Source organism: Synchiropus splendidus, chromosome 17, assembly GCF_027744825.2.
Source record: "Synchiropus splendidus isolate RoL2022-P1 chromosome 17, RoL_Sspl_1.0, whole genome shotgun sequence".
Classification (NCBI taxonomy): domain Eukaryota; kingdom Metazoa; phylum Chordata; class Actinopteri; order Syngnathiformes; family Callionymidae; genus Synchiropus; species Synchiropus splendidus.
The window spans coordinates 17,748,177-17,770,776 of record NC_071350.1 but is presented as its reverse complement, the minus strand read 5'-3'; the positions used below and the strand labels follow the sequence as shown (position 1 = coordinate 17,770,776).

Sequence of the window (22,600 nt, the reverse complement as noted above, 5' to 3'; positions counted from 1 at the left end):
GTTCAGAGCGAACAGAGGTCAGAAAGTTTAGCTGCCATGTTCCACTCTGACTAACAAGGTCACATGTTTCAACAAAGGGGCCGATGCACAGGTACAAACAAAGTCACATCGGAGAACACTTCGCTATCATTTCTTTCAAAACAGGAAGTCAACGTTGGAGAAGAAGTCAGAAATTCGCAGACTGTTCCATTGTTCTTCCATCACACGCAGGCACTCTGCTTTCCTCCCACTACACACTCCAACTTGATTCTCTAAATGTGAAAATGATTTGTAGTCTGGCTTTGTTCAGGTCACCGAGCACAAGCATTCCTAACTAGCTGGGACCACGCTCCAGAGAACCTATGAAATTATCACTTTATATTTTATGTCAAGAACAATTCTATGACGACCTGATAAATGTCCAAAATATAGAATAGCATAGTATAATATAGTATAGTATAGAAAATGACGACACCCTTGAACGCATCGTCCGAGATGCATTGATCAGTGCTTTACCCGAGAGAGCAAGAAATGAAGAAAAGCAGTGTAACCAGAGCTATGATGTGTGGCTCCCGTGGACCATTATGTGTGAAAGAAACAACTTCAGCTTAAGAAGGTAGTGACGTGGACGAAAAGTCTCACTAGAGAGATTCATGACCAAGGATAAATATTACCAGATGTAAAAAAATTTTCATGTAATAAGCCAGTGTCGCAGATGCTTTTATAGAAGCCTTATCTAAAGTGAAACCCATCATCATCATCATCATCATCCCTGTCACTTTTCAAAAGTGATATTAGTTTTCTCCTTAAAACAAACTGATGCCCTCGTTCATTGATGAATAATTTTATTGGTGAGGGAGGAGTCCATTTGAGCGAAAGTAGAATCTGAAATGTAGCGTTAAGGGGCACGGTCGGGGAGTTGCCTGAACTAAAAAGCGTTGCAGGAAACCTGCGAATACATTAACCCCTGTTTTTCAACGCAATTTCTCCAACAGTGGGCTGAATATCAGAATATCCATTACTCTACTAAAAGTAAGCTTGAAAGCAGAGACTATTGGCGAGTGCGCTCAGTGTCACATTTCTTTCAGCAGCTTCATTCAGAGCAGGTGGCAGGAAAATTTTGCATTTTGATAATCCAAACTCGGCAGCGGTGTCACACAAAATTCATGGATGCTTGAGAATTTTGTCCAATAAATTAAAGGCTGAGACAATCAAAGAAAACCTTTTTTTTTTTACAAAATAACAATTATTTCATTTGCTCAACCTTGACTAGTGGCCACTCCATAGATGAGCATTTATTTGCTCACTGAACAGTAGTAGAAAATGTATGTGGCTTTCAAATTGGGTCCACAAACTTGAAGAACATCAACGTCATGACAAAACAATGACACTTATTTCAATCAAGCTGGACTTCATTAACACTATGGGGACAAGAGAATAGCCTTTATCAACAATCTCCAAACCAAACTCTTATATCTCGAATCTCAATATCTCAAACTCTAATATCCTCAAGCAACAATGTTCGTGAGGGAGAACTGGTTCCAATTTCAAACATGTTGCTAATTTACAGTTGTCTGTCTTATCGGTCCCACAGAGGTTGAAATTGTAAAACAAGCTTGTCGTCGCACAGCTGGTTACAGTCAGCAGCGATCAGTACCACAGAATGGTCAGAAGCACCTTTCACCAGTGCGGCGTGATGACAAAGGAGTGCACCGTGCTAAACCTGCAGTACGGACAGTCTCATTTTGGCAGTGAGCAGCGAGCATAGCATTCAGCGACCCTTCCTTCTGTTAAGATCTGAGCCAGATAGGAGATTCATTTTAAAAGATATCAAAACAAAAGCCTGTATAGCACAGCATCAAACCCATTCAAAACTGAACAATCCCCAATGTAAACGTCACAGATGGCCATCTCCAAATGCGGAAAAAAAACCCTGGGCCACTCCAAAGGAACTTCATTGGTACACAGAATCGAAGAATTGACGTGTCCTTGCATTATCACAATGGACTGTATATAGTGTATATACATATATATATATTCTATATACAGTAGTGCCTTGGACACGCTGCTTGAATAGAGTTTGAAGCCTCCACTCCAGTGCCTTTGGGTACACTTTGCCTTCAAGGATGAGATTAACGATAAAGCAACGATTCAGACTCTCTGATGAAGAGCCACATCGATCTCAACAGTAGTACTTTGCTTCCAAGGCCAAAGTAAAGAGTATTATCTACATGAATATCAACCTAAGCATTACTAATAAACCCAAAAGGAACCACATAATCTGAAGATAAAAAAGAGTGTTGAACCCTTTCCAGACGGCTTTTGTCCAGAGAAGGAGATTGTTTCTTTATTATTTTAGCTTCCAAATGGGTTTGTGGAATCTTAAGGTTATTCTACGTCCAACCACCTGGTCTAAGGAACCCATCGTCTCGAGTGGACCAACTATGGAAGCTCGGTATGGACGTCAGGATTGTTTCTTTTTCACCACCATTTTCACAGGATATCAAACTTCAGACAATTTCCTTTACTGGAACCAAACTTTCACTTCCTCAACTTCAGGTTCACAAGGGGAAGCTGTACAAACCGCCCTGTCTCGGTGGCACTTCAGGAACTTGGTGTTGAGGTCACAACTTTCTTGTCGCCATCGTGGGTGTTGGAGACAATAAAAAACCATCGCTGTGGTGACAGTTCTTTAAAAAGGAGTAGTTGTATAATGTCCATCGGTCAGGGAGTATCACCAACATCAGTATATCGTACAGCTATTACATCAACAGTGACACTGTGGGATATATTAACCTTCAATAAACTACTAATTTCATACAGGTTTAAGTCATCATCATCATCTATTAAATAGCACCTTCATAAGCATGACTTTATTCTCGTATGGGGTGGTAACTAAGAACTGACTCTAAACACCATAATCACTGATTAGTAAAAGTGAGAATCTTTTTAAATGTTTCCCTAAGTCAACACTTGAAGCTCAGATGGCCCACGTGTACATAGTTGTACTTGATGAATGACAGAGTTCATGGATAGCCACGTGTGATGGATTAAATCTGGCTCAAGAGCTAAAAAAATAATGTACATTTTCCTACACTTTGAATTTCTACATCAGAACTACACAGCATGCATGACAGCACACCCTTGACTCAATATCTGATACAATTTCTGATATATTTTGAGAATTTCATCACACAAAACCAAGGCAACAAGAAGTTTTCGATTCAGTATGGAGGCACCTACCACAGTTTATTTCTGTTGGCGACAGTGCTGTCCTTCCTCTCCAGTCTGTGGAACTTGGGTTCGCATTTTCAAGGATTAGACACTAAAATAATCAACGAAAGAAAAAAAAGTTGAATCTATTCCTGTTATGTACATTGAATATGTATATAAAAATACAAATACTATAAAAAAAAAAATAAATCACTGAACTTCTTTGAGGTGAATAAATATATGGTGCACTTTATCCAAAAATGTGTTTCACATTTGCTCGAATTGAAAGACTACAGCGCCCTCCAGTGGTTTCTGTCAGCAACCTAACTACGGATTTACTGTCTGAAAAATCTTCAGCTGAAAAAAAATGTTCCCAACTTTAAAGGAGTAGGGGTGGAAAAAATCAAAATGCATTCATTTTTATGTTGCACTCCTCACATTTTCAATCATTTAAAAGCGCCCATTTACATGAAAACACACTTTATCAAGTCGTATGTAGTCGGACGCTCGTAAAAATAAATTAATCTATCAGCTAATCTAAACAGTGCAAATTTGGTTAACTGCTAATAACTATGGATCAATGACTCGGTTTTATGACTTAATTTTACTTTATGAGGATATTACAGCAATATATTCTACATTTTACGACAGAATCTCAACACTGAATTGTTTCCTTTCGAAAGCAGCACTTGATAAGATAACTTAATTTAACAACACATAACATATTAGTAATTAAATTTGCTTTATTTCTTACCTCAAATGAGAAGTTGAAATCTATCTTTGGTGATGTCATCGGGCAGAAGCACATAAACACGAACTCACTGCGTCACTGTTTGCTAGCTGGCTAATCCACCTGCTTCAAGACTGCTTCACGCATGCGCGGACAGATAGAGCCGTTCGGCGAAACTAGTTACATCGGACTTAAGTGTGACTAACCATGAATAAACCTACCTCTTGATCGACAAAAATAAATGTGCTTTTTTGCAACTAAACGGCAAATGCACCACAACAACATTAACAACCTATTTTTTTCACAAATGACATTTACGAATAATTTCAGACCGGAGCAAAACTCGAACGAAAGTCATGAGATGAATATTTTCGTTGACTTTAATTTACTTACTTATTTACAACCACATTTAATGCAGTTCAGACGGTTGCTGAAAGTTTATCCTAAAACAAATCTTCATCTAATGTAGAACGACAGATCTCCGCAACACGTTCTCTTAACTTAAACATGGACAAAACCTGAATTTTCTCATCTCCTGAAAATTCACCGCAGACAAAACTAAAGGCAACAGCTCACAGGAATGTGCTGTAGGGTTTGAAAATCTTGCTTTATTCAGTTTTCAGAGCGTCAAAAGCATCTTCAGTGAAACAGCCAGTAGCTGACACAAGCACTAAGCACCAAAATCATATGAAATAAAAATGTCCCTGTTTTGTTTACAAATAATACAGGTAAATAAATGCAGCTTAATTATTAATTTAGTAACTTAATCCGACTGAAAACCATTCTGTGCTTTATAATACGTGTGTGATAGATACTTGATCTACTGGCGACTGTCACAAAAGCAATAATAATAATAAAGAGAAAAATGACTTCATAGTTACTTCATGAATCAATCGTGTGTAGACAGCTACACGTTACACCAGGAAGATTTAAACTTCTCTGATGATTGTCAAAGTTTCTTGTGCTAGTTCTTACCAGGCTTGTAGTAACGTTTCTGAAATATGCAAAATATTTCTTATCACAGTGTGAGAGGCGGCAGAAAAAGGGCAGTAAAAGATAGGAAATTTGACCCCAAATTATCAGCAGACATGATTACTATAATTCTATTATTATCATTCGGGGCCTCGTGGGCAACAACAAACCTCTGTGTATCTTACCATTCCTGAGCTTTGCATCTGAACAGCTGGATCTAGGTCGTTTCAAAATGCCTTTGATGGAAGCCAGATGTGTTTTTTTTTGTCTTTTGGTATTTGGGCTGCATTTGTAGCAATGTGCATTTAAAAATAAATATAGTTTCTGCAGCTCACGGTTGCGCACAGGCCATAATAAGCCTCATCCTTCAGTCTTGCATGAGCATTTCCCTCCAGTTAAAACTATGATTTGGTCCATGAGTCAGAGGCAAGATGGGCGGGTCAACCAGCTGCCAAACTCCGGTCTCTCCCAGCTCTTCACAGGCGCAAAACCCCAAGTATGGAATCTACAATCCAAAAATGTTAAAATCCAAATGTTAGTTTTGGCATATTGTGATGACAAATTCATCAGACCTGAGACTCGGATTTGACTAGTTGACTAACGCACTGACCTTCCGGACGACTTGGACAAAGTCCTTGGAGTTTTGGGGACTGAGACCCTGAATCTGCCGAGTGCAGGCCTCCAGGGAGGAAGCGTGGGCTACAATCAGGACCTTGTTTCCTGCGGAGGGGGTCGAAAGAAGACAGAAACATTCCAGCGATGCTGTCAGAGCGTTCACCAACTCACGGACACTCAGTTGTCCATCACATGAAGACTGATGGGTTATCTTGAAATCCAAGTATGTTCATGCTAGAGCACTAAAAATATCTACGTGGTCAAACCTAAAAAATATTTTGTTGACACAATAATAATTCCTATACAGTGTGCTTAGTCCCAAGTCACAAATCAGAACTTTTTGTCACTTCATAAAAAATATATAAATAAATAAACAGTGATGGTTAAATTTATCTGTCTTATCTTAAGAAGCATTTGGCCACTCAATTTTTGAAAAATAAATCTCGGTAACAGTCCTTTAAAAACTATCTAATAAAGTATGATTTGATATTTGCCTTTAATTTTAACTGGATTTTAATAAAATGTATACAAATTCTTTTATGCAAGGATTTAATTACATTAACTTTGTCGTCAATAAATTTAGGACCAGTTATTTCTGTATTCTTCAAATTCGCCGCTAGATGTCTCTGCATTACACTCAAACAAAGCATCGCCGGTTCTAGATTTTCCTTGAAAAAGAAGTCGTGAGCCAGTGCGTGTGTTGCGTCCTTTCAAGTCTTTACCCAGGTTTTTGCACTCGGTCAGGATCTCTCTGGTCACTTGGAAGCTCCGGCTGATGTAAGTTTCGTAGGACTCGGACACCACCAGCTTACTTACGGGAATATGAGGTCTGAAGAGAATAAACGGGCGTATTTGAGCTACCTGTATTCCAGTGGTGATCCCAGTTAAACAGCTAAGCACCTGTATGTTGTATCCACACTGAGGTTGGAGGCGGCCAGCTCAGTCGGGGGGATCCAGGTGGGCAAACATGTGCCTGAAACCCACTTGGTCCACTCAAACAATCCAGGCTCAATGCGGATTTTAGTCTTTCCGTCTTGTTGAAGGCCTGACAGAGTCAAAACAAAATATGAAGAAGGAAGGCCAGGCTTGCTCCGGCACACTTGCGTCTCACCCTGCAGGATGTGCTGAGCCGTCTGGACGCAGCGAAGAGAAGGGGAGCAGTACACAAAGTCGATGGTGGTGTGACTTTCTAAAAGGGCTTCACCTGGAGGAGCGACAACCGACTCGTGAGACATGAAGAGACAAACATAAATACGTCGCACCCACCAACAAGACGGGCCTGAGTGGAGCCAAAGACAGTAATGGGACAGTCTTTGTCAAAGTCTCGGTGACCTCCACTCCGGGCAGGAAGGCTGGACGGCATGTTGAGATTGGAGCGAACGTAGCGACCTGCCCAACGAGCGTGTCAGCGAACCACATACATCACACTCCAGGTGAACATCTCTCACCTTTGGAGTCGAAACACTGCGTGACCCAGTGCTTCCCAAACACCACGTCCATCCTCTCTCCGTGCCGGCAAACAAACAGCTTCATCTTGGCCAGTGACGAAGCACCCGGGGCTCTAGTCACCTGACATGAAGAAGGAAGTCAAATGAGGTTGAAGAGAACTGAGCAGGAGCGTCCGAACATACCTGCATGGGGGGGCAGAGGCTGGTGAGGTGTGGAGATTCCACCAGACTGTCCAGCAAACTGTCGCCCGGCTGTCCGTCTGACAACAAGCCGCTCATGGTGCTGGCAGAGTTGGAGGGAGAGGCACAGTTCAGGATGGAGTGAGACCTGAGGACGAGATAGTTGTTCAAGTCTTGTCGTCTTAACCCTGATATTTTTCTGACCTTTCAGCTCATAGCAAGGAGGGCAGGACTTCACCAAACAATTTGGCCATCTCTACCTTTAAGGTGACTTCTAGTAGACTCAAGCCCAGATCATCACCCAGACTCAAATGGGTTTCTTTAGGTAGGGGAGCAGCATGAGTAGAGCAGCTGGGTTCTATACTATGAGAATTCTGGAAGCTTATCTGGGATGGCCTAGGCCCAGAATAGATGAGTCCTTCCTTTCGAGTGGAAGTGCTGGAACCTTTGCAACGGCAAATTTGGGGTCTAAAAGAAGCTCTTGACCATGAGTATCTGGCGCCCCCTACTGTTAGGACAGTGCAAATGCAAACCAAAGGGTCTTCCCAAGTAATCTTAAGGGAGCAAGATGGTGGTCAACTTCTGGTCTCCAGGCTTTCAACTATCCCTTGACTCACCCGTGGACCACCCAGGTGTCAGACTCGTCGGCTCGGTTGACGTAATTCTCGGGCAGAAGGCCCGACAGTCCAGTCCCCAGCGAGGTTCCGTACACCCAGCCCTCACTGGCCGTGCTCTGCTCCACTGGAGACATGAAGATGAAGTCTCCAGGAGCCAGCTCCAGCTCGTCGTCATTCTGAGGCACGTATGGGTACATGACCTGGAGCGTCTGAGGGGTCGAGACAAGTCAGAGGTGAGACATCCGCACGCCGGGTCTCGGTCGCCTGACTCCCTACCTCGTGATTAGCAAAGCGGATGTCCCTGGAGAGCAGCACGGCCAGCCAGTCGCACCCTGAAGACAGGTCCACGTTCTTGGCCAACTTCTCCAGGGCGGGAAGGTGACTCGGCTGGAAGTGGTACGCCAGCGTGACGTGAAGTTGCTTCTTGTGGGTCTCCACGTGAACGTCTGAAAAGACACAAAGGTCAGGAGGAACATCGGCGCCACCTTCACCTCCGTCGATGATCCCGACCTGCTTTGGCCGCGGCTTCTGTGGCGAAATCTGCTGAGAAGTTCTTGAGAACCTCAGCGACCTGCTCCTCCACGAACAGGCCGATAAATGAGGCGGAAGTGTAGAGCTCCAACGGGAGGGGTGTCGGCAGACGACCCTTCCAGTTGGTCACGGTGGTCTGGAGGGCGTCAGCCAGAGCTTCTACCTTCCCGTCAGCACACTGAGATCAGAACAAATGAGGTATATGAAGGAGACAGTTCATGATCATATTAAAATGAATGTTAATGTGTGACTTTAATGGAATCTAGTTCAGCTAAACAAGACTACAGACACAACCGAATCTTCAGATCCAACAGCTGAGACACATTGCATTCACTTAGACACGCACTTTCGATACGGGTCGGTCAGCAGAATGTTTTCGAGGAATTGTTGTGACTGACCACGAGGCGCAAAAATGTCAAGGTCAGAATGAACCCAGGACTGACCATGAAGAACTGGCAGAGGGTGATGTGAGGGAAGATGTTGTGAGCCTTATTCTTGCCGCAGGAGACGCGAGACTGCTGCCAGAAGTGGGACAGCTGCTGCAGGAGCGGGCCGCTGGGTCGCAGGTACAACACGTACTCCCGCGGCAGCGGGTCGTCCAGGAAGGGGTCGTCCACGTGGGAGAAGAGCCTGGAGAGGACAGAGAGAAAACCACGTCACGCTCATCAGTCACCCGAGGTCAGGGGGCGGAGTCACACTCACCAGTCACAGGCCGCCTGGACGTTCTTCCCTCCGGTGGACACCAGAGCTTTCAGGCTGCAGAGACCAACACATAGCAGCGTCACTCGTCAATAGTTTCTCTTCCGTGGCAGATGATGGTTTACAGGGATAAAAGATAGTGACAGAGCAGTGAGCAGTGAAACGGCAACATCCATTTATTCAAAACGATGTGTATAAACATGGTAATAACATGTTATATCAGTATTGTTTTTCGCAAAATACATTAATAAAATATATTATTCATTTTTTAAGCAATTAATACAAATTCATTTTATTTAAAAAGCGATTTATTGAAATTTATTATTTTATATTTATTATCACAATATTTTTTGAATATATTCCTATATCATAAAATCATTTTATATTTATATATATTTAATTAAAAACGTTCCCATTGTGATATAAATTAATATTTTTCATATTTTCATTTTTTTTTTCGAACAATTAAACTGAATATTTTTAAAATAGACAAACAGAATTCACAAAAAAAAAGAACAGAGAAGCTCAAAGGTCGAGCTATCTGCTGCATCACACTTGACGCCTGCTCATTTTCTCAGTGTTATTCGTGAATAAAACATGAGTGCAGTGGTCAGTGAGATGAGAGATGCAGTTAGAGCAAGTGCATCTCTGCAGCTGAAGGTTTAACCTTCGAAACCATGTGGCAAAGACCACGTGAAGACTGAACTGTGAGAAACAAGACAAGAGTCGTCCTCGAGCTCAAGGTTCAAATGACGTAGCTATTCGTTTAAAATACATTTGGAGTATTTCTGAACGATTGACTGAGAGAAGCCAGTGCTGCTGTGTGTTGACTGCAGCCATACACATCAATTATCGGCTCCACAGACACGGTGCCTCTTGCATATGCGACCTGAGTCGAGTGGACTATTTTTACATTTGACCCACTAAGAGGGTCCCGGATACCAGCCTGAGGCAGCGTGCCCTGATGCCGAGGCCACAGCACCACCCCAGATGGTTCTCACTGAAGATGAGTCACACACACAGTAGGCACACAATGAAGCAGGGATCATATTATGAACAACCGTTTCCTCTTTTAATCCATGTGGTTTGATGGGGCAGCAGGAAGAGAGGGGCTTAACTGACTGAACTTTTGTGAGGTCATAAAAAAGATATGCCCCCAGAGGTGGAGTGTTTTCCAAGTCCTGACTGTGGTCCAGCTGCTCGCCAGACAGCAAGTCAGCTCCATCCAAGGCCTGCACTGGTGGTACCAAAGTCCCTAGTGGATGGTGCCATGGCAAGTCTAGCTCGACCACACAGCCAAATTCCTTATCTACTTCCTCTTCCAAACTCATTTCTGGAGACAAGTGTAAAAGATAAAGATTATAGGTCATCCTTAAAGCAGAATTCAGGAGGGGGCCGGATGAAGAGGTGCAGTTCCACTTCCTGTCAAAGATGCAATCGCAAAATGTTGCCTTCCTGTCGTAAACACCAGCAGAATACTTAAAAGCATTTCTACATTTCTGAGACCCAGCAACACATCAAAGGACCATCATTCAATTTCTGAATGGACATCGAGTCTAGTACCTGGTTTGTGTTCGAAGATAAAAAGAAGAGGATTTTCACTCGGACACGACCGGATTACGAGCAGATGTGATGTCCAAAACCTAATCCAGGTTACAACGCTGGATTGCTTCTTATCTGCGGCACGGAGTAATTGTGAACCGCGCGGAATCCTCCACAAGGTTATTTGTTGTTTTGCTCTGAATACATTCCGAGCAGGAGGTAAAGAATCAAGCTATAATCCCATGCTACAACTCAGACTACCAGACAAACGGAAGATGGGCATGTGAGAGTCTGCAGAAATAGCTAACCACAAGGACGAGGTGGCGTCACCCCGCCACACTTCCGCTGCCTACTTCTGCACTTCACCCTTCTATGATTTTCAACCTCAATACGAACAAGTGGGTCTTGTTTCCGAAAACCATTTCAGGTCAGACTCACTCAGAATGATCTGAAGTGTGAAGGACTTGAAGCATGTTTATAGTTTAAAATGTCTGTTCCAATCACTCCTCAGGACACAGTCGGGAGAAGTGACTACAAGGTTCCACTGCTTCCCAGCACAGACAACCTTCACTTCATATCAAGTCACTTCATATCCGGTTGTTATTTACGACAGTAAGCGCCACTCTGAGTCTCTAGTAGACGGCCTAGCTCCTCATGAGGGTACCTTACCAACCACTGGACTCCATGACTACATCCTTCTTGTCAACAGAAGTCAAATATCTCTGCCTTCTGGCTTCATTTGTTGTCACAGTATTATGGCCCATTTAAGCTCAATGCTCTATACAAATCCGGACGAAGCCTTCTGTCCGTGCTCTGCCTTCATTTCGTCTGTATTTCTGCCAGTTTCCAGAAGCTTACCGATATGCCCTAAATGGAGCAGCACCATGAGAAACAGATGGGGGAAGTGTTGCTGTAACTACCCCATGTGTAGCTCTATTCAGACACGAAGAAGACATAACAATGGAGGAAATTCTCCGTCGGCCTCACCGACCACTTCCTCATACAACACTGCCTCCGTTTCCTTTTTTGTGCAAGAGCTACATGATCAATACTGACTCCACAGTTGCCATGTTGGTTTGCCGTTTGTCTACTCTGGGCTGCTCCCCCTGGTGGATATATTGGTGAACAGCAATGTAAACAACACATGTGATCAGTGACGGTAACATGGTTTGAAACGGACAGGCGCATGTTAGTACGTTAAGGGAGGGACACTTATTTCAAATGGAACACCGTCTTGCAACCAAGGAGAGCATCAACGACACATCATGGATCAAAATTCCGAACAGGTGTGATGAATAAAAAAACCTTGCAGCTGATTTCTGACCACATAACTAGCCAAAGCTAAGGTTAGCTTGGCGAGAGCAGCGAAGCTAACCGACAACAACTACTGCCAAATTCTACTTCAGCTGACATTTGAAAGACAAAAGCAACACATGGACTAAATTCTCATTAACATTACGCATAAATGGACGACAAAAAATATTCTTTTTTTTTCAGGTCTTCATACTCTGCGGCTCTTGCTTCACTTATGAGCCCACAGTAAATGACTGAGCGCCAGTCAGTCTTCCTGGCTCTTCCACACTCACAAAAGATGATTCTTGTTTGTCAGGTCTACACACTTGACTCTCCACACATGCTGTAAAGGCGTCTCTCACTTACATCACAGTTATTTATGGACTGCATTTCCTGTTCAGGCTGAACACGGAGGGAAACACCGACTGTGGGTTACGCAAGGTTTCTAAAGCAGCTGCTTGTTCTTCTAACAACAATGACGCATTTGTTCGCCATGATGAGACTCACAGTCGTCCCTCTGCAAATGCATTTGAAAATAAAGGACAATCTGGGATGAAAGCTCAGAATTTTGCCTATAAGCAGAACCACATTCACTCCTGCAGCAATCAGCGCCCTAAATTGGGACCTGGTGACATAAGGAAGTAGTTGTGAGGTCACATGATCACTTCCTGCAGATTGGCCGAGACCGTGCTCGGGTCTCGGGCAGGGGTTCAGTGGGGAGTTTGAGACAGTGAGTCCCAATTCAGGAGTTGAGAACAACACACGACGCAGCGGCAGGAAATCTGTTTCCTGCATTGTAAGGGGCAAATTTTGTGATAATAACTTTTTGCCTCCATTACCCTCCAGTATGTCTGTGATCTCTGGGCGATGCCTCGCAATATGAGCCCACGCATTTGTTGAGTCACCATCATTGTAGTCCAGGAATGCGTCATGTCCAGCTCGGTGTTTCCAGGCATTCAGTCTCACCTGGAATGACGCCAACCTTTAGCCTTCAGAGAAGATACAGATGGTTGGATCTACTTCCCTGCCATCTTTGTTTTGGCATTTCCCATGTGTGCGTTCCAGAAAGGTGCTGTCGTGAGTTTGTGAATCGTAGGATGGTAGGGGATGGTACCGCCTTCCTGGCCTGTTGGTTTCTGGTTGGCTCGAATGGCTCTCCTCCGATTGGCTATTCTATTTAGCCAGGAAACCATCATGTCATGTTCAGGGCAGATGAGTTTCAGTAAACTCATGCTGAAATAAGTTCGGGTTGGCGGTGGAGACACATTACAGTCAATCGGAAGTGAAGAGGGCGGCACCTTTCCCAACCATCGTATGTTTTGCAAATTCACAGACTGGACGTTAGGCATAGTTACAGAAAGGCAGACAGCCAGTGAATTTTTTTTAAATATTTGGGGACATTTTAGATTGATTCTGAAGCACAGCAAGTGACAATCGTGATTCTATGTGAATTGATACTTCGGCATACACCTTATCTGAACCAGTCAGCAGGCTGCTAAATCCAGTCTGACTTGCTCCTAGATGAGTTCAGTGACTTGAGCTCAATGAATCCCCTCGCAGTGTTTCAAATGGAGAGTGTTTTTTGTTTCTTTTTTTTTTTTTAAATCCATTTAAGAGCTGTTTCTGGAGCACCAGGTTCAAGTTCAGATACCACAGTTGGCATCAGATGCAGGATGGAGGGACGTCACAGTGGGCAGGTCCAAATCACACAACTTCACTCTGTTCGGTATGAGCATGTATTTAGACAGACACTTCACTCTTTAGTCAGGTCAAACGGTCATCTCCCATACCATCACACCCCTGTGGATCCTCGAAAGGGATGGGCTTCACAGTACTGGACCGCTTGCTCCTGAGAGACTGAGGTTCATGTATAGAGCATGTGACGCCGTTCCTCCACTCTTTTTGGGACTTTGTAGGTCGGAGGTAGCATGTGACTGCCTTCAGCTTGGTGGAGGATTTCTCGGAAATCAGTGGCCTTATCATATGTTGGTGGTGCGACTCTCAAAAGTAAGACTTCAGGGGTGGAAGTGAAACTGCTTCCCTCGTCTCCTGATTTTGGTCACTGGCACCCTTTCAGCAGAACAATGAGAAACATGCAGAATCTGAAACGCACCCAAGGGCCGTCCCCTGACTCAGCTGTTTGGGGCAAATCGCCATTTCCTGTTTACAAGCCAAGAGCCAGCACGCATGTCCACTTATCGGAGCCGGGAGCTGCTGAACAGCAGACGCTCGGGTCGCAGAGAAAGTCGACGATGACTCTGACACTTCAGTTAATATTGCATCACTTCTCACGGTGTGCAGGAGCCGCTAAACCCTTCACCTGCAGGTGATGCCGCCGTCAAGGTGACACAAACAAGAACAGAGCGTTGTGCAGTTCTCAGCTGTGGTGTGAAACTCAAAGGTCAGGTTATAACCATTAACCACAAAAACTTTGCACCAGCATATTGTCTCGAGGTCAGTAGTAGAGGTGCGTGTGACTTCAGCCAGTCCGCCTCACAGTCCACACACTGCAAACATCATCTTTCCCAGCTGTGGTGCGGCGACCAATAGACGCTTCACGCTCTCCGGCTCTCCGTCTTGCATCTACCTTCCTGGTCTCGCAGGAGTGGACGACTGTTAGCGACAACAAAGAGGAAGTTGCTGGTTTCCGCGGGAGGCTTGTGACCTTTTCGGAGCGCAACTGAGACGCTGCTTTTCTACTGCACAAGCAGAAATTCCACTCGCACACAGGAAGACCTGCACAACTGATCCGTCACGTTCTCAAACGTGATCAGCCGAAACACTTTGAGGACACTTCACTTCATCCGGTTGACTCGTACTCATTTATTTATTTTCTTAATCTGTGCATCACTTAAATCCTGAACCACAATTGGATCTTTGTCTTAAGCAATAATAATCTGCTTTAATTTATTGACTCCAAATTATATTTGTAACAACAGAATTTTCACGTAAAATTATTGACTATTTTAAAACTATTTTCTTTTACTTTGTGTGTAAATATTAATATGAAATTAAGATTGAATATAATGGGATGAGAATATTTTGTTTTAAAGGAAGCCTCTCATAGTTGGTGAACTTAAAATGACAAAGAAAATATAGAAGCTGTTATCAGAAAACTGCCAATACACTTATTTTATTTAGAAGTTACAAGTAATTATATTTAATTCATAACAATAAACTAGTGTCCATCATGTTTAAATATTAAAATACACGTGGAAAAAAAACCATTATCTGTGTGTTATCTTTGACCATAAATTAGCACATAAATAAAAAAAAAAAGAAATGGAATTTAATTAAAAATAAAATAAAATAAAGGAAAACTTGTGATTTTTTTTTAATCATACATTTTTGTCTTTGAGGTGCAGATCCTCACTGCTCCAAAATTATCTTACAATTTAATCTGCATTTACTGTTAGAGCATATTCATTTCCTTCCACTCATCATTGGGTTGCTTGGTTCTACATAGGGTGAGAGGAGGGGACACCCTGGAAAGGCCTCCACAGACGCACCAACACACCCACATACGGACAATTTACAGTCATCAATTAACCTCTGTATGGCTTTGGATCGTGGGAGGAACACAGACCCCCAGACAGAAAGAACCCGGTTTGATCCAAACCCACCACCAACACATAGCCCTGATCGTCTGGTGCTGATGTTTACCCATCAGATGAGCCGGGCTTTTCTGGGTCAGCATTAGCTTCTCCTCATCTGCTCTTGTTCGACCCAGCATAATGACAATTGTAGCAAAGTGACTGCAGCTTCTGTTCAACACAGAGCGTCTGTGTCAGCTCTTAATGGTGTCACTCGCTGCACGGCCTCGTGTCGGCCAGAAATAATGAGACCAGACTGCAGCAGCTCCAGACAACCAGATCCAGTCGGTATGCTGGACCGGCACCGCGCTGAAGACCCCGGCCGGGCTCTTGTGGACCGACAGACCCCCACAGACATCGGCTTGGTGGTAATTGGTTCTTTACATCCCCTGACACCGTTGCACAGCCACACAGCCTCCTCCTCATTAGACCCCGCTGCAGTGCTTTCTCTTAAAATCCCCTTTTGCTTTTCCTCACTCATTTGAACCGTTGAGGGATTTAAAGTCTCCAAGCAGCTGCATTCAGGTCAGTCTGTGGTTCATGAAAAATGAGGTGGCGACTTGCCACGGATTCTGAAGTGCAGCAAATGAAGCCCTCCACCCCCCAACTCTCTATGTCATATTAACATTTTCCCCTCACACCCGAGTAGTTCAATCTTCACTCACGTTTTTTTTTTTTTTGTGAGAGACATTTTTCTTTTGGACTAAATCTTTTTTTAAAATCTTTTATTTTAAGATGACTTCCGTCTGACAGTGAGCGTTTCACCTTTTCTTCTTGAAGGCCACTGTGTTTGTAGTTATTTTACTTCTGCCCTTTCTCTCCTCTCTTTCGTGCCTTTGCTGTCTTTGTCTCCTGGATTTTTTTTATCATTTATTTTTGTCATTGTCAGTTTATTTTTCAGGTTTCCTTATTAATTACTTTTGTCTCGCAAACTAAATTTTTAATACTAGATTTATACTATTTGTCATACTATATTTTACTCTTTTTTGTTGTTTTTAGTTACATTTATTCCTGCTGACCTTTTTTTTAAGCTCATTGACTGATAACATTTTGTTGGCGATTCCTGTTAAAAAGATTTTACCAGTTGTTTTGGGTATTTCCCTTGTCGCTCATATTTCCAATTATTTAATCATTTTTATTATTCATTACGTTGCAAGGTTGTTCACGGATTTGACATTTTTTGGATGAAATTAGGGTCCAGATGTGGAACCAAATCGTAGCCCAGACCAGGGGCCACATGTGGCCCTCCTGGAGTCAGAGTCGAGCTACAAAACTGATCAACTGATCTTTGAGAAATAAATTTGTGAGAAATCATGAATGAAACTCAAATATAACATCCTTTATTTTCCCCTCTTTTAATTTGTCATTCTTGCATTTCTTGTTCTTTTAAAACATTTGAGACACTTTCAAAATTTTTAAATGAGAAACAATTGAAAATAATAAAATAATTTCATGGTAATATCCTCACAGTCCTCCCCATCAACGAGTGCCGCAGGTTATGCGATTGAATGGATTGTTTATGGTCAGCATAAATGAAACTTTCAGGGGCTGCTTAGAAATGAGTAGATTTGTGGGGTGCTCTGCGATCTCATCTGGACTTACGGACTGGATTATGCTACTCTTCCTTGTCCTGCGTGTGCAGTAGGAGCTCTGTAAGCCACCTACTGGACGATTGAGCTCATTGCGTCCAATGCTATTTGAAATGAATCGAATAACTCAGATTAACGAAATGTGAGGCAATAACATGAGGTAAATAAACCACAGTGTGGGTGGAGATAAGTGGCCGGATGCAGGTATGCGCTCTCTTGCTTTACATTCTATTTATTTAATGATTCACCAGCACCCCGCCACACGCCAGCTAGCTACAGTACATCATATCATATTCATCCAGTCAGCTCATGCTCCTCATCCTCAGTATGTGTGAGTCATTTCCGCGATGCAACATCAGCTTCAGGATCACGTCAGCAGATCGGAGCCACCAAAACTCACTGGGATCAATTTTCATTCCTGCTTCCGACGATCGGACGCGATCAGCCTGCCGTCCGACATGGCTGCTATCAGATGACCCCAGTCGATGCCTCAATGACTCAGCATCAATTAAAACAGGAAGTTGTCTGACTAGAGTGCGTGTAGCATCACTCTCTTAATCGAGGCCAGCGAAAGCTTCGAGCGAATGGAATCCAAATCTCTTTGGTGATTGAATTCAGATCACAACATGCAGGTGAGAAACAGAAAGCTTTGTTGAGACAAATGAGAGTCTGAACAACCAAACGCTCGATTATGGTCTGATAAAATGTATGGAGTTTCAAGGCATGACAAGACAATGAATCTACAGAGCATCTATTTGAGTTGGAACTGCATGCATCACTGACTAACGGAAATATTGCTGAGCTTGTGAAGGTCATTTATACAGACTACTTCCCACTTCAGAGGAGGACGCAGGAAGTAGAACAGACATATGTTTGGTAAATGACCTGCTTGACAAACATCGTCTTATGCTGATACAAATATTCCCTGTGGTAGAAAGTGAATCCTTCATTTGAAGTTCCTTTACTCATTAAAACACGAAAAATGTGATTGTGATTGCCGGATGTGACATCATCAGCCGGTGGCTGCCCAAACGTATTCCACTCGGGGACACATTTGGTACTACAGAAGTATTTTATAGGATAATCTTCTCAAAGATAAGATGATCGGGCACCATCTTTGGTCAAGAAGGGACAACATCGGGGCCAAAACAGCCCTTCTTTGTGTGTTAGTTATGTTTTGTTGGCGTTATTCCAAAGCACTTATTTCAAGCCTAGTTGGTGGGATCCTCACTGACCTTGGCAATAAAGCAGATTCTGATTCTCATTGTGTGAGTGCCTCGCTGTACTGACAGCCACCTGGAACCCGAGGTATTCCGTGTCTGTCCCAGCGGGACCATAGGGCCGAGAACCATAGGACAGATTTAGGGAGCTGTGGAAAGATCCCATCTGAGACAGTCTCTGTTAGGGTGTGGGCAGGAGACCATGGAGTCGGAGCTGTCCTGCGTGACACTGACATCCGCTGACATCCGAGCACACGGCGTCAAGCAACACGCTCTCGCTGAATTATTCTTCATGTTTTCACTGCTGAGCTAATCAGAGTGTATTATTCCGCCATCAATAATGGATGCCCGTCTGCAAATATGAGCTTCTGTCTGCAGCTCTTCATTCAGCTGTGAAGACATTAGAGAGATGCATTGTGGGATGTTGAAAGCCACGGTGACCTTAGACATTTTTCGGTGGATAAAAAGGCTTAATTTTGGAGCGACTCCATCTGTCTCGCGTGTAGAAGAAAGACTGCTCGCTCCTGTTTGGCCTACTTATCAGCGCTCAGATAAGCAGCAACAATCCGCCGCTGATAAACGGCCCTGTGCGAGCGCAGATTCAGCAGCCGTCCAGCCCAACGCCACCAAGCGTGTGTTTGTGATGGAGGCTTTCTGTGCTGCCTGTGTTTTAAGATCTCATTATATAATGGCTGGGGTGTCTGACAGCCTGAACAATGAACGCCATCATTAAATGGGTGATCCAGCAGAGTCGGTGGAGGAGAAGATAAAGCCACACAGAACTCAGTCAGAAACTGGAAACATGAAGTCATGTTATCGTCAGTGTCTCAGCAGGTTCTACAGCCCATGAAACACTGTCGAAACCAACTAAACAGAAATTGGGCGGCGCTTTTCACTGAATTACGATTTGATCACCATTACATTTATCATCTTTTTTTTCACTTCACCAAGGAGGCCAGTCACCTCATTCTCCTTGCATCATGACTGGAACAGTGCAGTTTCAGGAAATGTTCGTAACGGCACTCGGAACATTTTGTTTCCCTCGTTGGTGTTCCAGGTCACCATCTGGACCCGCCAACACCGTGGCGCCAGCTTTACCAAATTTCTTGCTCGGTTTCACCAGGGTCGTGCGAGCAATTTCCGGAGCACTACTGCCACCTGCTGTCCCATTCAGAGTTTTTTAATTTGATGTTTAATGATAGCAAATTCAATGAGGATCCAGGAAGCTATTGAAGGATTCCTCATTCACTTGTATGGCTTCTTCAAACTGCTGCCGACCCGACAAAAGCACTGAATCACTGAAGCAACCTGACTTTCATGTGACGGCGGTGCTCAAGTCTGAACTTCGTGGTGAAGAACAAATCATGGAAAGCAAAAAGGAGGATTTATGTTCATGTAATGTCAATCTAACGTACAAGTCGTGTACGTATCATCACTCCGCTGGGGAGAAAGACGTGGCGTCTCGTGGGTGTGGCACCCCTTCCTTCATTGAACAGAACTTTTTAGCAGCAACTTCCATTGAAAATTCCCCCAAAAAACTACTCGTACGATTTTTGCTACTGAGAGGACTTGTGCTCAAAGTTACTGTCTGGTCACTTGTGCCTCCTCAGCTAAGGTCACATTCAGCCCACTCAGTGACATCACAGACAGAAGCTCAAACACTTCATTATAGATTAAACCACCTTATCACTTTTCAAGGGTAGCAGCATGTAGTGTCAAAGAAACGATGCCCACCGTGACGGCGTCACCCACTGTGTGGGCAGTTTTGTGTTTTACCGTGTATCATTTTTCCAGCTGATAGTTGGACAAATAAAGAGCTCTAACAGCTGATAGACAAACCTGAACACAAGCACAAGGTTACTCGTGTTTTCATTTAGTGTGTTTTCATATGCGGCACTGCATATTCAATGATTTCCAGTGCAGCATTATGTAACTCCATTCAGAAGCCGCTTGTTTCTTGGCAACAAAATCTTCACTGGAGAATGAATGAAGCGAGATTGGCTAACAGCTCAGACACAAACTAGACACAAACACTGCAGAGGTGTGAGGCAACAGTCACAATGAGGAGGCCAAAAATGCTAAACAGAGCTGACGACGCCACCGCAGCGCTGACTGCTCTTTTTTGGACAACGATGCGACTGTGCTGCCAAATGTCGATCTTTTTTACGCGTATTTGAAAAGAAGGAAGTGTTGGTCTTGTCTGGATTATGGCTGAAGATGAGTCGCTCACTTGTGCGGCTGACCAGAGCCGCAGCAGTGCAGGAAAGTTTGGGCCGTCTCAAGTGCCTGTTGACAAATATTTGCACATATGCTGATGTTTGAGAGGATGTTATTCAGTCAAATATCATGACTGACTGGCTCACGACAACACCACGCTCATTTCACAATGTGAACATGTAAGAGGGGCCATCCGGCTTCTAGTGATCTAACATGACGTGACCAAGTCAGAAACACAGGCCTCGGGTTTGACACATGGTCTCTGGCGTTAGCTTCAACTGTATTAAAGTAAGTGAAAATACAGGTCATACACATTAAATTTGCAGCAAGTGTCATCCACCTTCATGGTCGAGGTGTCAATGACACCACAAAGAGTTTAGAAACTCATGACTCGATGGTTATTGGTATCAGCCTGGATCGGACCAGATACCTCAGCTATCTGATTCTTTTAGTATATTTGTTTTGTTTGACATTATTTCAATATGTTTTACTTTCATGCTATTAAAACTTCACATTTTAATGAAGCCGAAGCAGCTGCACACAACTTCAGTGGAGTCAGTACTAAGCAGCTCGCAACATCTGATCGGAATCGACCATCGTCCAGGCTGCTGTATCAGATCTAAAAGGGTGCTATCAATCCATCCCTTCTACTCTTTTATACATGGTGTCGTAGCGATCAAAAGTCGTTATTTCAGCCCAGATTTGACTTCACGGCTACATGATGAAGAAACGTGGACGAGTCCTGTGTGTTTATTACAGACAAATAATGAGTTGTATGTACTTCAAAACAGAGGGAAAACTAGAAGCATTTAAACCAGTGATGTCATCTCCTCCTGAAATTTAGATTCAACAAACAAAATGTCGCTCGTCATTTGGCTTAATATTTTTATGTCTGTCCGACAAAAATCGCAGCGTCTTCTGAGTGGGAAATAAAGAAGCATGTAGTCAGTAAGAAGTACTCTAGCTAATGTCCCAGCTTAAGTACTTCACCAAGGCTGTGGTTGCTCAGTGCGCTGTGGCCACTGTTTCTGTTATCATAACCTATTTTAGTCGTGTATTGGACGTGTGAGCGTGCTGGTGTACTCACGCCCTGGTCTTGGGGAAGCCCATGGACAGCAGCACGTCCAGAGTGGAGCCGTGTTTGATGGTGTTGGGTCGGATCTGGCGCTGCCTGCGCGGGGTCACTTTGGCGTACAGCTCTTCTTTAGCGGCCATCGCTGCTGCTGCTGCTGCTCCTCTGACCAACTCGATTCTCAAACGTCATTCAACATGAAGACGCCACCGCGGCGTCGCTCCCGCGGCTCCGGTTCGGTCGGTCTTCCTCCAGCAGAGGGGTCAGCCATGGGAGGTGGCCGCCCGTCAACCGTGGCCGCGCTCACTGCTCCGGACGGTCATGACTGCATCGCGCTGGCATCCGGTCCGGTGGAGAAGAGAACTTCGATGCTCCACTTCCTCTGGAGTGCCGCTTATGAATGGACAGCGTTTCAGGAAATCAGGGTCAAATCATCCCCTCCTCCGCTGGAACGGATCCCGCTCCCGTCCGGGACCAGAATTATTCAGCCGAGTGCAGCCCGGTGAGACGGAAAGTGTCGAGCGAGAGGCGGATGGTGGAAAAGTCACATTTCCTGTCTCAGAAAGTGGGCGTTGACGCATTGCGCATGCGTAGGAAACCCCGACGACACTGCCCCATCATCTGTTACCATGGCGACGTTTGGGGCAAATATTTACATTTTCTCCAATATAACGACTTCTTTTACAACTACCAAGGACTATTGATGCTTTGAAATGTCTTTAGATGTGAGACAACCTCAAGTTCAGCCCGAAAATTGTCATCAACTTACCTGACTGACAACATTAAAAAAGGGAAGAAAATTGACTCCCAGTAAAGACTTTACATTTGTGAACATTAATTTTTGCTATCATGATGTCAAGCACCAAAAAATGGAATGTAGTGAGCTGACTCAACTACAGCAATCCAAACTACCAGATTGTGAGTTGGATGAATTTATAGTTTTTTTTCCCTCCTATTATAATATGGACGCTATGGATTGCTGTTCTATCTTATCTAAATGTTTATTTGGGAGTGGGGAATTGGTATCTATTGTTGGGGATAAAAACTACTTCTAAATAAAAACTACTTCTAAGATTGTTAATAATTCTAA

General features: G+C 43.8%; 1 protein-coding gene across 1 annotated transcript; it reads right to left on the bottom strand.

Moving 5' to 3' along the window:
* Positions 1-4,367: 4,367 nt before the first annotated feature.
* Positions 4,368-22,060, bottom strand: ubash3ba (ubiquitin associated and SH3 domain containing Ba). Its single transcript, XM_053847634.1, has 14 exons — positions 21,526-22,060; positions 8,988-9,041; positions 8,729-8,915; positions 8,265-8,463; positions 8,031-8,200; positions 7,755-7,963; positions 7,141-7,285; positions 6,958-7,078; positions 6,776-6,898; positions 6,621-6,713; positions 6,410-6,554; positions 6,232-6,338; positions 5,505-5,614; positions 4,368-5,399 (listed from the first exon to the last, which is right to left on the bottom strand). The coding sequence occupies exons 1-14, from the start codon at positions 21,651-21,653 to the stop codon at positions 5,262-5,264; spliced, it is 1,929 nt and encodes a 642-aa protein (XP_053703609.1). The 5' UTR covers positions 21,654-22,060; the 3' UTR covers positions 4,368-5,261.
* Positions 22,061-22,600: the final 540 nt, after the last annotated feature.